Here is a 13,592-nt window from a genome sequence, read left to right as displayed (position 1 = left end):
TAAGTCACAGATGAGGCTCGGATCCTGAGTTGCTGTGGCTGCGGTGTAGGCTGGCAGCTGCAGCTCTGATTCAACCCCTGGCCTGGGAACATCCACATGTCACAGGTGCAGCCCTAAAAAAGAAAAAAAGAGAGAGAGAGAAACATCTGAAAACATATTCAATTTCCATTCAAGGCACTGAATCATCACTACCTCCACTTTCCTTGTTTGCAGTCCTCTGAAGGGTATCCAGGTGCTGAGATAATTCAGGTAGCTTGAGTCTCAAGAGGTCTCGGAAGACAGCCATATCTACAGACAGGGCCCGGAGATTGTTGACAAAATAGCTTTCAGGAAGTACCTTGTCAATAAGGTAAATCATAATCTGAAGAAAAAATAAAGAATAAGACTGCTTCATAAAAACCGGTATACTCGGTTTAAACCAAGTTTCCCTGTGTAGGCAAACCCTGTTTTATGGCACTTTGCAGATATTGCAGGATTTCCTTTTTTTTTTTTTTTTTTTTTTAACGAATGGAAGGTTTATGCTAACCCCGAGTTGAGCATGTCTAGCTGAGCTATTTAGCCAATACCATTTGCTCACTCTGTGTCTCTGTCATATTTTGGTAATTCTCACAGTATTTCAAACTTTTTCATTATTATTATATGCATCGTGGTGACCCATGATCAGGTAGCTATATTTGAATTACTACTATGACTCACTGAAGACTCAGATTATGGTTAGCATTTTTTAGTAATAAAGATTTTTTTTTTTTTTTTTTGCTTTTTTTCTTTAGGGCCATACCTGCGACATATGGAAGTTCCTAGGCTAGGGGTCGAATTGAAGCTGCAGCTGCAGGCCTACACCATAGCCACAGCACCATGGGATGTGAGCCACGTCTGCAACCTACACCACAGCTCACAGCAATACCAGATCCCGAACCACTAAGTGAGGCCAGGGATGGAACCCTCATCCTCATGGATACTAGTTGGATTCATTTCCACTGCGTCACAATGGGAACTACCAGCAATAAAGATTCTTCTTATTTAAAAAAATACTATATACTAACATGTCCTACATAGAACATAATCAAATGGGTAAAATGCAGTTAGCCAAAGCAAATTATCCTTTACAAGCATCAGCACCAAATGTTCTGGACTTTCTTTTTTGCCTTTTAGGACCACACCTGCAGCATATGGAAGTTCCCAGGGTAGGGGTTGAATCGGCACTCCCCAGAGCACAGAAAGAGCAAAATGTGCATTGATGAAGAAGTAGCCATCTCACATTTCAATTTTCAGCATATCACAAAGCACTGTTTTCAAAATATATATATATATATATGTATGTCTATGTATGTGTATATATATATGATCTCCCAGATCTACCAAGGGCCCATTTTTCCCTCATCCTTTGCTTGCAACTTCTACTTTCAGGGTCATGGTTTTGAGTAAGTCAATAAGGATGGGGACATACTCTCAAAAAGGCCTCCTCTGAGGCCTTTATTACAGGAGTGAACAGGCCCAGGGAGCCACGTTTGACAAGGATAGAATTGACCAGGTAATTGTATCATCACCCTGGGAATAGGAACTTAGCAATCAAAGGAGTAGATTCAGCCTGTGTGAAGGGAGGAAGTCCTGGAGGGAAGCAGGCCAGCAGAGGAGGGAGAGGAGATTCTTCAGCAGAGCAGAAGGTCCTATCAGGGACCTCATGTTCTACCAGAAAGAAGAGGGATTGATGGGATCATGAGAGCAAAATTTATTTATTTTTTATTTTTTATTTTGTTGTCTTTTTAGGGCCACATCAGCAGCCTACGGAGGTTCCCAGGCTAGGGATCTAATCAGATACCACAGCCACAGCAACGCCAGATCCGAGCCACGTCTGTGACCTACACCACAGCTCACGGCCACGCAGAATCCTTAACCCACTGAGCAAGGCCAGGGATTGAACCCGCAACCTCATGGTTCCTAGTCGGATTCGTCTCCACTGCGCCACGATGGGAACTGCCATGAGAACAAAATTTAAAGGTAACATTTTATTACTGCACTTCCCATCTAGAATAAGTTATAGGATATAAGAGATTTTTATGAATTATATAAATGAATTTATAAGTTTTTATGAAGCAACTACAATTCCTCAAAATTACAAGAAAACAAGAAAAAAATTCCAATTATCACAGTAATTCTCGTGACATAATGAAATGCATCTGTCCAAAGGCATCTCAACATCTAACATAAGACATAAAAGCCAGCTATGTTTTACGTCAGCTGTCACTCTATACCTACTACTATATTTCAAAGACCAAACATTCAATTAGAAAAAAACAGGATAGGAGTTCCTGCTGTGGTGCAAAGGGATCGGCAACATCTGCAGCACTGGGACGCCAGTTCAATCCCCAGCCCAGCAGAGTGGGTTAAGGACCCAGAGTTGCCACATGCTGTGGCATAGGTGGCTCAGATGTGATCCCTGGTCTGGGAAGTCCATATGTCATGGGGTGGCCAAAAAAGGGGAAAAAAAAAAGGTAAATAATGGCAAGAGAACAAAGACGGTCTCTTCAATAAATGGGGCCAGAAAAACACTATACCCTCCACCAAAAGTAACCCAAAAGGGATCATAGATCTAAAGGTAAAACCTAATACAACAAAACTCCTAGGAGATAACACAGCCTATATGGGGATGATTTTTTTTTTTTTTGTCTTTTTGTCTTTTCTAGGGCCGCACCCATGGCATATGGAGGTTCCCAGGCTAGGGGTCTAATTGGAGCTACAGCCACATCAATGCCAGATCTGAGCTACATCTACGACCTACACCACAGCTCATGGCAACACCGGATCATTAACCCACTGAGTGAGGCCAGGGATCGAACCCATAACCTCATGGTTCCTAGTTGGATTCATTAACCACTGAGCCATGACAGGAACTCCGGGAATGACTTTTCCAATACAATACCAAAGACACAACCATAAAAGAAATCCTTGGTAGGCTAGACTTCATTAAAATTAAAAACTTCTACTCTGTGAAAGACACTGTCAGAAAAGTTAGAAAACAAGTCACAGACTGGTAGAAAATATTTGAAAAGATACATCCAACAAAGGACTGTCACCTCAAATATACAAAGAACTCTTAAAACTCAACATTAAGAAAATAACCCGATTTTAAAAATGGACCAAAGACCTTAACAGACACCTCACCAAAGAAGATATACAGATGGCAAATAAGCATATGACAAGATATTCCACATCATATGTCATCAGAGAAATTCAAACGAAAACAGCGAGATACCACTATATGCCTGTTACAATGGCCAAAATGTGGAATGCTGACAACACCAAATGCCGACAAGGATGTGGAGCAAGTAACAAAAACTCTCAGATTTTGCTGGTAGGAATGCAAAATGATATAGTCACTTTAGAAGACAGTTTGACAGTTTTTGTTTTTGTTTTCACAAAACAAAACACACTTGTACCACAATTGCACTCCTCACTATTTACCCAATGGAGCTGAAAACTTATATCCACACAAAAACCTGCATGCAGATTTTTACAGCAGCTTTATTCATAATTGCCAAAACTTGGAAGCAATCAAGATGTCCTCCAGGAGGCCCGGATAATGGAATATTGTTCATCACTAAAAAGAATGATACTCTCAGGCCATGAAGAGACATGGAGAGACTGTAAATGCATATTACTAAGTGAAAGAAGCCAATGTGAAAAGGCCATATTGGAATTCCCATCATGGCTCAGAGGAAACGAATCTGACTAGTATCCATGAGGACGCAGGATCCACCCCTGGCCTCAATCAGTGGGTTAAGGATCCAGCATTGCCTAAAACTTTGGTAGAGGCTACAGATGCATCTTGGATCCCAAGTTGCTGTGGTGGTGGCATAGACCAGCAGCTGCAGCTCTGATTCAACCACTAGCCTGGGAACTTCTATATGCCGTGGTGTGGCCCTAAAAAAACATACATACATAAATCAATTAATTAAATAAAAAAGCAACGGGGAAGTTTCAAATTTTTAACTAATAGTTTAAAACAAAACAGTTACTAAGAAAAAACAATAAATGCAAAAAAGCAGGGAAGACGGTTTCCCTATTTCTGATAAACTATTTATTTCTCTAATCATTACAACTTGCAGAGGCCAAAGAGTTGCTGGAAAAGCACTGACATCCAATATTTTCCTTTGCACTGGAAGTGTCTTCATGAACCCAGTCTTGCTCTGCATATTAATTGTCTAACCACAAGATTCCTAAATGACGATAATGTCATTTCATCCCAGAGTTCATTTTCTTAGAGACAGAAATATACTCAGTGTCTCAGCTTTGTCTAATCCCCTTTTTTTTTTTGTCTTTTATTTTTAGGGCCATACCTGAGGCATTTAGAGGTTCCCAGGCTAGGGGTCCAATTAAAGCTGTAGCCACCGGCCTACACCACAGCCACAGCAAGGCAGGATCTGAGCCACATCTGCAAACTACACCACAGCACACAGCAATGCCAGATCCTTAACCCACTGAGCAAGGCCAGGGATTGAACCCACATCCTCATGGATACTAGTTGGGCTCGTTAACCACTGAGCCACGATGGGAACTCCTAATCCCTCTTTTTATGTGAATTTTTAGTTTCTCAAGTATCCCTGAAATTTCATGATTTGATTGGCATGTATATGTCCTTCCCCAAAGCCTGTACCCTACTCTCCAGACTGAACTGTTTATTCCAACTTTTCAACTGAAGAGTTCTAATTTTATAGTCATACAAATTACATCTGAAAAAAACCCAACTAAAGCTGACAGACTGAGTAAACAAAATTGCTTTTTAATAAAAAAAATGTTTTAAACTCATGTGCTGGATTTGTCTCTGCCTCCCTCCCCCACCCCTGCCTATTTGATGAACAAGGAGCTTCAAAGCTATTTCCTTAAACACATGAATGGAAAAAGAGAGAGGGTGAATACAGATTTAAATCATGTCATGCTGGATTTACAATTAATTCCACCATGATGTGTAGAAAACCAGAAGAAAAACGTGTTTATTTTTCCACATGACATTAGTGAGTGATTGAGAATATCACTAAGGTATTCACCACAATCAAATAGAATTGGAGGCTGGGGGAGTGTCTTGAATACAAAGAGGAAGGATTCAACCCATCCATTGCAATGCATTGCAATCAACAGCAGTTTCAGGGTTCAAACACAAATTAGCAACTCCACATTACCCCAAGCAAATAAGGCAGTGGCCACCTCCACATGTGAAATGCTTCATTTCTCATCCAGACTATCTGTGGTGACTCACTGAGTCACACTGAGACCTATAAGTTTGAATGGCTAGCATCCCATCTCAAATCATTTTTTTTAACTAAAAAAAAGGCCTTAGACATTAAAGATTAAAAGATAATAAATACAGAATTCCCACTGCGGCTCAGCGAGTTAAGAACCTGAAATAGCATCTGTGAGGATGCAGGTTCGATCCCTAGCCTCATTCAGTGAGTTAAGGATCTGGTGTTGCTGCAAGCTGCAGCAGAGGTCGCACATGCGGCTGGGATCTGGTGTTGCTCTGCCTGTGGTGTAGGCCAGTAGCTGCAGCTCCAACTCAACCCCTAGTCCAGGAACTTCCATATGCTGCACATGTGGCCATAAAAATAAAGGGGGGGAAAAAAAGACAATAAATATAATTCACTTCCAGAACTCTTCTCCATCAGAGACATTCACTCTCAGTGTTATTTTCTCCATACCTCACCCAGAGATGAAAGAGTAAAGCAACCTATTAAGAAGATCCAAGTATGGAGTTCCTGTCATGGCGCAGTGGAAAAGAATCCGACTAGGAACCATGAGGCTGTGAGTTTGATCCCTGGCCTTGCTCAGTGGGTCAAGGATCTGGCGTTGCCATGAGCAGTGGTGTCGGTGGAGGACACGGCTCAGATTCTGCATTGATGTGGCTGTGGCTTAGGCAACTGTAGCTCCAATTTGACCCCTAGCCTGGGAACCTCCATATGCCGAGGGTACAGCCCGAAAGAAAGAAAAAGAAAGGGAAGATCTAACCAGAATTAAACCTAACAAATAAGGCAGTATATGTGTGATGCAACCTCCTGGTGCTCCAAGCTCTTCCCCTTGAATATTAGTTGGATCTTATGACTGGCTTCTAATAAATAATAGTAAAGATGATGGAACGTCGCTTCTGCTGCATATCTGTAACATCATCTCATCTGCCTTGTTCTCTTCTACTCTCTTTCTCATTCTGAGGGATGCCAGCCACCATGCTATAAATGCAGAGACCCACATAGCAAAGAAATGAAAAAGGCCTCCAGCCAATAGCCAGCAAGAAACTGAGACCCTCCGTCCAACAACCTGTGAGGAATTAAATCCTGCCAACAACCATATGAATGAACTTGGAAGTGAATACTCTCCCCATTCAAACAAGCCTTCAAATGAGACTAAAGCCTCAGCCAAGAGTTTGAAGGCCACAACGATGGGACTCTGAGCTGGCTAAGCTGCGCCCAGATTCCTGACTCAAAGAAACTGTGAGGAGGAGCTTCCATCGTGGCACAGTAGTTAACAAATCCGACTAGGAACCATGAGGTTGCAGGTTCGGTCCCTGGCCTTGCTCAGGGGGTTAAGGATCCGGCATTGCCGTGAGCTGTGGTGTAGGTCGCAGATGCGGCTCAGATCCTGCGTGGCTGTGGCTATAGTGTAGGCCGGCAGCTACAGCTCGGATTGGACCCCTAGCCTGGGAACCTCCACATGCCGTGGGAAAGGCCCTAGAAAAGGCATAAAAAAGACAAAAAGACAAAAAAAAAAAGGAAAAAAGAAACTGTGCAGTAAAACACATCTGCTCTTTGAAACAACTAATTTGTTATGCAGTACCAGATAATCAGCACAATTAGTATTTCATTTGCTTTAAAAATATGATGTCACTGGAGTTTCCTTGTGATTCAGTGGAGTAAGGATCTGGCATTGTCCCTGCAGCAGCTCAGGTCGCTGCTCTGGTGCAGGTTCAGTCCCTGGCCCAGGAACTTCCACATGCCATGGGCATGGCCAAAAAAAAAAATACATGATGTCTCAAAAGGGAGACTAAAAACTTAATTCTCCTCAAATGTGACAGCTACATGAGTCTGTCATGTGACCAGGCTTTAACCTCCAGCACATGGTATCACAAGTAATTAGAAAATGTAGTAAATACCTTGGAAGGAGGTGGGGCACCAGGGAAGAGAAATTACTGTTCCAATATTTCACTCTATGAAGAATTTCAGTTGCCTTCTTCAGAGCCTGATACTCACTTTCAGAGCATCCCCTTCGTTGCCTTCCACCACTTCCAGGATTAGTGCAGCCAGGATGTTAAAGCCTTGGCAATATCCAACATTCTTGTTCCATCGGGCGTAGGCCAGCAGAACCCGCTTCAACACAACCCTGTCCTGCTCAGCCTCCTGGCCACAGTAAGAACTGCAGCCTGTGCGGTGAAGATCCTAAAATGAGAGGGAAACAATATTTTTTTAAATAAGTCCTTATGATCTCTAAAAAAAAAAACACCAAAACAAACAAACAAAAAACACCTTGGAGTTTCTGCTGTGGCTCAGCAGGTTAAGAACGTGACATAGTAAGTATGAGGATGCAGGTTTGATCCCTGGCCTCACTCAGTGGGTTAAGGATCCGGCATTGCCACAAGCTGTGGCATCAGTGGCAGATGCGGCTTGGGATCTGGTGTTGCCTTGTCTATGGTGTAGGACGGCAGCTGGGGCTTCAATTTGACCCCTAGCCTGGGAACTTCTATATGACGCACATGCGGCCATAAAAAGAAAAAAAAAAAAAAACTTTAGTTATTTCTTTGCCTCATTATTAAGTACAGTCAGATTATCAACATGGATTTCAGTTTCCAAAAATGTATATGCAATTTAGGTAGTCCAATTTACAAGGTAGTCCAATTTACAAGGACTAAAGCTTTTTTTTTTAAGTTTTCTAATATGCTGAGGAAATTTTCAAGAAGAATTTCAGTCCGGCAAATTTTCTACCTAAAGTGTTTCCAGAGTTAACACAAAAAGGGACTCAGAATTAACAAAAATTGCATTGTAATTGCATATAAATTGACAGTTTATTTTAATACATCTCAAATAAAAAAGTCATTTCAACACATATATGAGAGATGCTAACATTATTCCTTTCTATAAAAACATATAATGTTTAGCTATCAAAACTTCAATTAAGGAGCAAAATGAAAATAATTTAAAAATACAACCTGCACTGTAAACGGACAGAAAAATCATTTTGTCCAAGTTGTTTTTTACAAATTTGTATAAAAAGGACAGAAATACTTGCTATGCTTTAATAGTTAATGAGGGCAATATCTATAATTTAATCAGCAAGCAGAGACTGTTTTCAGGAACTGAAGTCATTTTATCAATATATTCACTTCAATGAAAAAAGAAGACTTTTCATAACATGATTATTATAAAATGTACATTGCCTTAATTCACAACTTAGAAAGAAAATATTTCTAATGTGGAATACTTCATCTCCGAGAAACAAATTTAAAAAAACAGCACATGTGTGGATAATGCAAAAGTTTTTCAAGCACACAATATAAAATTCCGTACTTTTTTTGGCATTTGTCTAACACAGACGAAGTTAGATGAGAAAAAAGCTCCTTTTAGTTAGTACTTTCTCCTGAAAAAAATATCTTCAAATCTGCCAAAACATTAGCCATCTTTTGGTGGCCAAAATTTAGATGAAACAACTTTCCTTTTAAAACCTCAGCTTAGCATCACACATAATATACTCATATAAAATAAAAAGTATGTTCTAGAGGCTTATGTAAGAGAATAATAATGGATTAAATCAAATCAGCATCCCTGGGTTTTGGCAGCAGGCTCTAATCAACCAATCCATGTAGGCAAACCACAGCTGCCTCCACAGCTGGCTTGAACACTTGACCTATCCAGTTTAAAGTAGACCCACCAATCTAACTATCTTCATAAACTGACAGCTAAGAAGTTATCAAAACCCTAATAAGCGCCCTATTATTCTAACATGAAATAGACTTAACTTTAAATTTCTCCTTGACTTTTATGTAAAATCCAGTTACAAAAGAACTGACCAATGCTAAAGGAAAAAAAAAAAAAAAAAGGAATTTCAATTTCCTATTATGTGAGCAAGATAACTAAGTTGAATATGAATGGAAACATTTTCTTCTTACTCATAACATACAAATTTATGAAGAAAAGGCATCATCAAGTTCTTCATTAAAAAGCTGTTAACAAGGAAATTAGGATGCAGGAAATACACAGACATTTAAACAATAAGGCTTGATCCTCTGTCCAGGAAACACGTGGCCCTTGGACTCTTCCTTCTAACTTAGGACAATAGGCCAAACTCAGGAGCATTACCTTGACTATCTGAATCCCCATGGAGTCATCATCGGGATTACTCCTTTCATTGAAAGTGAAGCGCATGGTTTTGTCCCAGTCAATGGCTATACTGTGCAAATAATGATCTGCCAAGGTCAACCAAACCTGAAATATTAAGAAAGAAGAATGATAAAGTAAAAGACATAATTTCATCTTTTTTTTTCTTTTTTTTTTTTTTTTTTGTCTTTTCTAGGGCCACACCCGTGGCATATGGAGGTTTCCAGGCTAGGGGTCCAATCAGAGCTGTAGCCATCGGCCTACACCAGAGCCACAGCAACAAGGGATTTGAGCCGAGTCTGCCACGTACATCACAGCTCACAGCCACGCCGGATCCTTAACCCACTGAGGAAGGCCAGGGATCAAACCTGCAACCTCATGGTTCCCAGGTGTTCTCTAACCACTGAGCCACATCAGGAACTCCTCAGCTTTCTTTATTAGGAAATAGTGACTGCATCCAATAAGAAAATGACAGCTATTCCTAGACCAGATAGAGTTCACATGTAGAAATCTCTAAGAATCTCATTGAGGGAGTTCCCGTCGTGGCGCAGTGGTTAACGAATCTGACTAGGAACCATGAGGTTGCGGGTTCGATCCCTGCCCTTGCTCAGTGGGTTGACAATCCGGCGTTGCCGTGAGCTGTGGTGTAGGTTGCAGACGCGGCTCGGATCCCGCGTTGTTGTGGCTCTGGCGTAGGCTGGCGGCTACAGCTCCGATTAGACCCCTAGCCTGGGAACCTCCCATATGCCGCAGGAGCGGCCCAAGAAATGGCAAAAAGACAAAAAAAAAAAAAAAATGAATCTCATTGAAATGTCTGGTGTACTAAATAGCACCAATTAGGAATTTTCATTTTTTTTATTTCAATGAATATTTATTGAGCTCCCACTAGATATCAGGCAATGATCCAGCCGCAAGGGATACTGTTAAGAAAGCAAAAATGATTTTCAAATTTTATTTCAGTTCATTACAATAGCTATATTATCTTGTGAGCTTGTTACACTTGGCTTTGAACTGCTCTCTATGCTTGGGCAAGAGCTACCTGGTCACTCGTAGAGAATGGCCTTTTTTCCACCAGGGAGTAGAAAAAAAGGCCTCTGTTGCCTTTTTTTTTTTTTTTTTCTACAGCCACACCTGCGGCATATGGAAGTTCCCAGGCCAGGGGTCAAATCGGAGCTGCAACTGGAGACTACGCCACAGCCACAGCCACACAAGATCTGAGCCGCATCTGTGACCTACGCCGCATCTTGCAGCAACGACAGATCCTGGAACTCACTGAGCGAGGCCAGGGATCGAACCTGCATCCTCGCCAGTACCATGTTGGCTTCTTAACCCACCTAGCCACAATGGGAACTCCCTGGCCTCTGTCTTTAAAGCATCCCTCTTTCAAACACAAAAAAACTGACAGATGGGTTCTCATAATGAATAACTTTTTTAAAGGAGACACTGGAGGGAGTTACCGCATAGCTTAGCAGTTAACAAACCCGGCTAGAATCCATGAGGATGTGGGTTCAATCCCTGGCCTTGCTCAGTGGGTTAAGGATCTGGCATTGCTACGAGCTGTGGTGTAGGCCGCAGACACCTCTCTGAACCCACACTGCTGCAGCTGTGGCATAGGCCAGCAGCTGTAGCTCCAATTCAACCCCTAGCCTGGGAACCTCCATAGGCCATGGGTGCAGCCGTTAAAAAAAAAGCAAAAAAAAAATTAAAAAATGAAGGAGTCACTGGATATTCTTATTCCTTTCATTACCTTATCCTGAAAAGCTGTTTCATAATGCAGGGTTTGTTGTTGTTGTTGTTGTTTGCTTTTTAGGGCCACACCAGTGGCATACGGAGGTTCCCAGGCTAGGGGTCCAATCAGAGCTACAGCTGTCGGCCTACACCATAGCCACAGCAGTGCCAGATCTGAGCCACATCTGCAACCTACACCACAGCTCACAATAACACCAAATCTTTGACCCACTGAGTGAGGCCAGGTATCGAACCTGCAACCTCATGAATTGGAATTCGTTTCTGCTGAGCCATGACAGGAACTCCCATAATGCCATTTTTAATGTATTTCATAATTCTGTATCACAGCATTCAAAAGTTCCCAGGCCAGGGACCAAACCTGCATCACAACAGTAACCAGAGCCATCACAGTGACAATGCCAGATCCTTAACCGATAGGCCAAAAATTCCCCACAATGCCATTTTTAATGTACATTTCAAGGAATACCCAATGTTCAAATTCTAGGAATATTAAGACTAGGTTTATAGGTTAATAAGAGAGTATTCCAAGTTTTGATATTGAATATAATTTAGCAGGAATAACACTGGTTGGAGTTCCCTCATGTCTCAGCAGATTAAGGATCCAGCATTGTCACTGCTGTGACTCTCGTTACAACTGTGGCATGGGTTGGATCCCTGACCTGCGAACTTCCACATGCCTTGGGTGTGGCCCAAAAAATACATAAATAAATAAGGAACAACACCGATCATTATCTCCAGCCAGACTTCTCTCCTAAGCATCATGATCATGTGTCCAAATGCCCACCTAACACCTCCAACTTAGACATCTCATAGCCGCCCCTACCTTAACAGATCCAAAAGCAATCATCTAACCCACCGCCACCCCAACTGCATAGACATATATACAAAGACACGCACCTGCTATTCCTCTCTAGGTAAATAGTAAGTACCCTTCCAGTAGCTCAGGGCAATCTTGAAATCATCACTGACATCATCCTTACACCCTATATTCAATCCAATAGGAATTCATGTCAACTCAGCCTTCAAAATACATCTAGAATCTGACCCCTTCTCTCCATCTTCTCTACCACAACCCTGATCCATCTCTTGCCTGAATTATTGCAAGTCTCCTACTGGTCTCCTTAAAGCTGCCCTTGTCCCTTCTGTTCTCAAGTTAGTAGGCAGAGTGGTCCATTTAAAATATAAGACAGGAGTTCCCATCGGGCTCAGCAGAAACAAATCTGACTAGTGTCCATGAGGACGCGGGTTCTATCCCTGGCCTTGCACAGTGGGTTAAGGATCCAGCATTGCTGTGAGCTGTGGCGTAGGTTGCAGACAGGGCTCAGATCCCGCATTGCTATGGCTGTGGTGTAAGCCAGAGGCTACAGCTCTGATTCGACCCCTAGCCTGGGAACCTCAATATGCCTCAGGTGTGGCCCTAAAAAGACCAAAAAAAAAAAAAAAAGAATGAAAGAAAGAGAAAAATACTTAAAAAATTATATATATATAATGTCATATGGTGTTATTCCCCTGCTCAAACCTTCCCAATGCTTCTCATGTCACACTGCGCAAAAGTCCTATTATGGCCTATAAGGTCCTACACGATCTGCCATCCCCTAAGGTCATCACTTTACCTCTATGGCCCTCTCTCCTTTGCTTTCCCATTTGTTAATGGGCTTCAGCCACCCTGGCCTCTTGCTTTCACTCACATACTCCTGAGATGGTCTCCCCTGGGGGGTTTCCTATTTGGAATACTTTTCCAGCAGTTAGATACACAGTCACCTGCTCATCTCTTGAAGGTAAGCAAACCTCTTTAAGATATTCAAACATCCCCTTGCCATTTAAAATGCTACCTGCTTCCCTCCATTCCCCTACACTCTCCTTTTTCCATTCTCTGCTGTATTCCTATGCATGGCATTTAGCACCATCTGAAATATTTTGTATTGTATTTTTTGTAAACTCCACGAGGACAAAAATTTGGGCCTGTTCATTTGGTTTTTTGTTTTTTTTTTTTCTTTTTTTCCCTACTGCCATATCCTCATTATGTGTAGAACAGTACATGGCATAGAATAAATAGTTAATAAATACCTACTGAGTTAATGAATAATGAAGAGAAACAGATTTCAGATTACCAAATCTAGAATATTCTTTTTGACATTCCAGATGCTTCAAAGAGGGACAGAGTGATGGTCCTTTTGTATTTTAGTCATGCAAATCCTCCTCACCTTTCTCCTCCATTCCTTTGGTATTCCTGTTGAAAGTCTGGCAACTGCCTTGAGAGCATCATACCACTAGAAACAAAGAAGTATTGTCAAAGTGATAATATTGACCTCGTTAAGCACTTTTCAACCTTCCCCCCATCTTGACATTCATAGAGTATGATAAAATTAATACAGCATCCTGCAGTAAACAGTCAGAACTTCTTTCCACCAGATACGACGAGTCTAAGGGCTATGACTGCCCCCAAGCTCCCCCACCGAGGTACCCTTAACACACCTGTGATCCATCTGC

The 13,592-nt window shown here is 41.7% G+C and overlaps 1 protein-coding gene across 20 annotated transcripts in view; it reads right to left on the bottom strand.

Moving 5' to 3' along the window:
- Positions 1-13,592, bottom strand: part of TBC1D30 (TBC1 domain family member 30) — a 318,685-nt gene that overhangs the window by 258,740 nt on the left and 46,353 nt on the right. For all 20 annotated transcript variants that reach the window (XR_014803513.1, XR_014803516.1, XR_014803509.1 and 17 more), the window contains 4 exons: positions 13,307-13,372; positions 9,336-9,461; positions 7,236-7,421; positions 193-361 (listed from right to left, as the gene is read on the bottom strand). Coding sequence is in view for 6 of the 20 variants with exons in the window: in XM_021091948.2 (XP_020947607.1) it covers positions 193-361; positions 7,236-7,421; positions 9,336-9,461; positions 13,307-13,372 (547 nt within the window). In the remaining 14 variants the exon portion in view is untranslated. The remainder of the gene's footprint in view (positions 1-192; positions 362-7,235; positions 7,422-9,335; positions 9,462-13,306; positions 13,373-13,592) is intronic.

The sequence above is a fragment of the Sus scrofa genome, chromosome 5, assembly GCF_054392235.1.
Source record: "Sus scrofa isolate SSC_HxYL_T2T_F1_AM1 chromosome 5, Sscrofa_HxYL_maternal_Yorkshire_Landrace_v2.0, whole genome shotgun sequence".
NCBI lineage: Eukaryota > Metazoa > Chordata > Mammalia > Artiodactyla > Suidae > Sus > Sus scrofa.
Note: the sequence above shows the minus strand (reverse complement) of the source record. Positions and strands in the feature narration are given on the sequence as shown.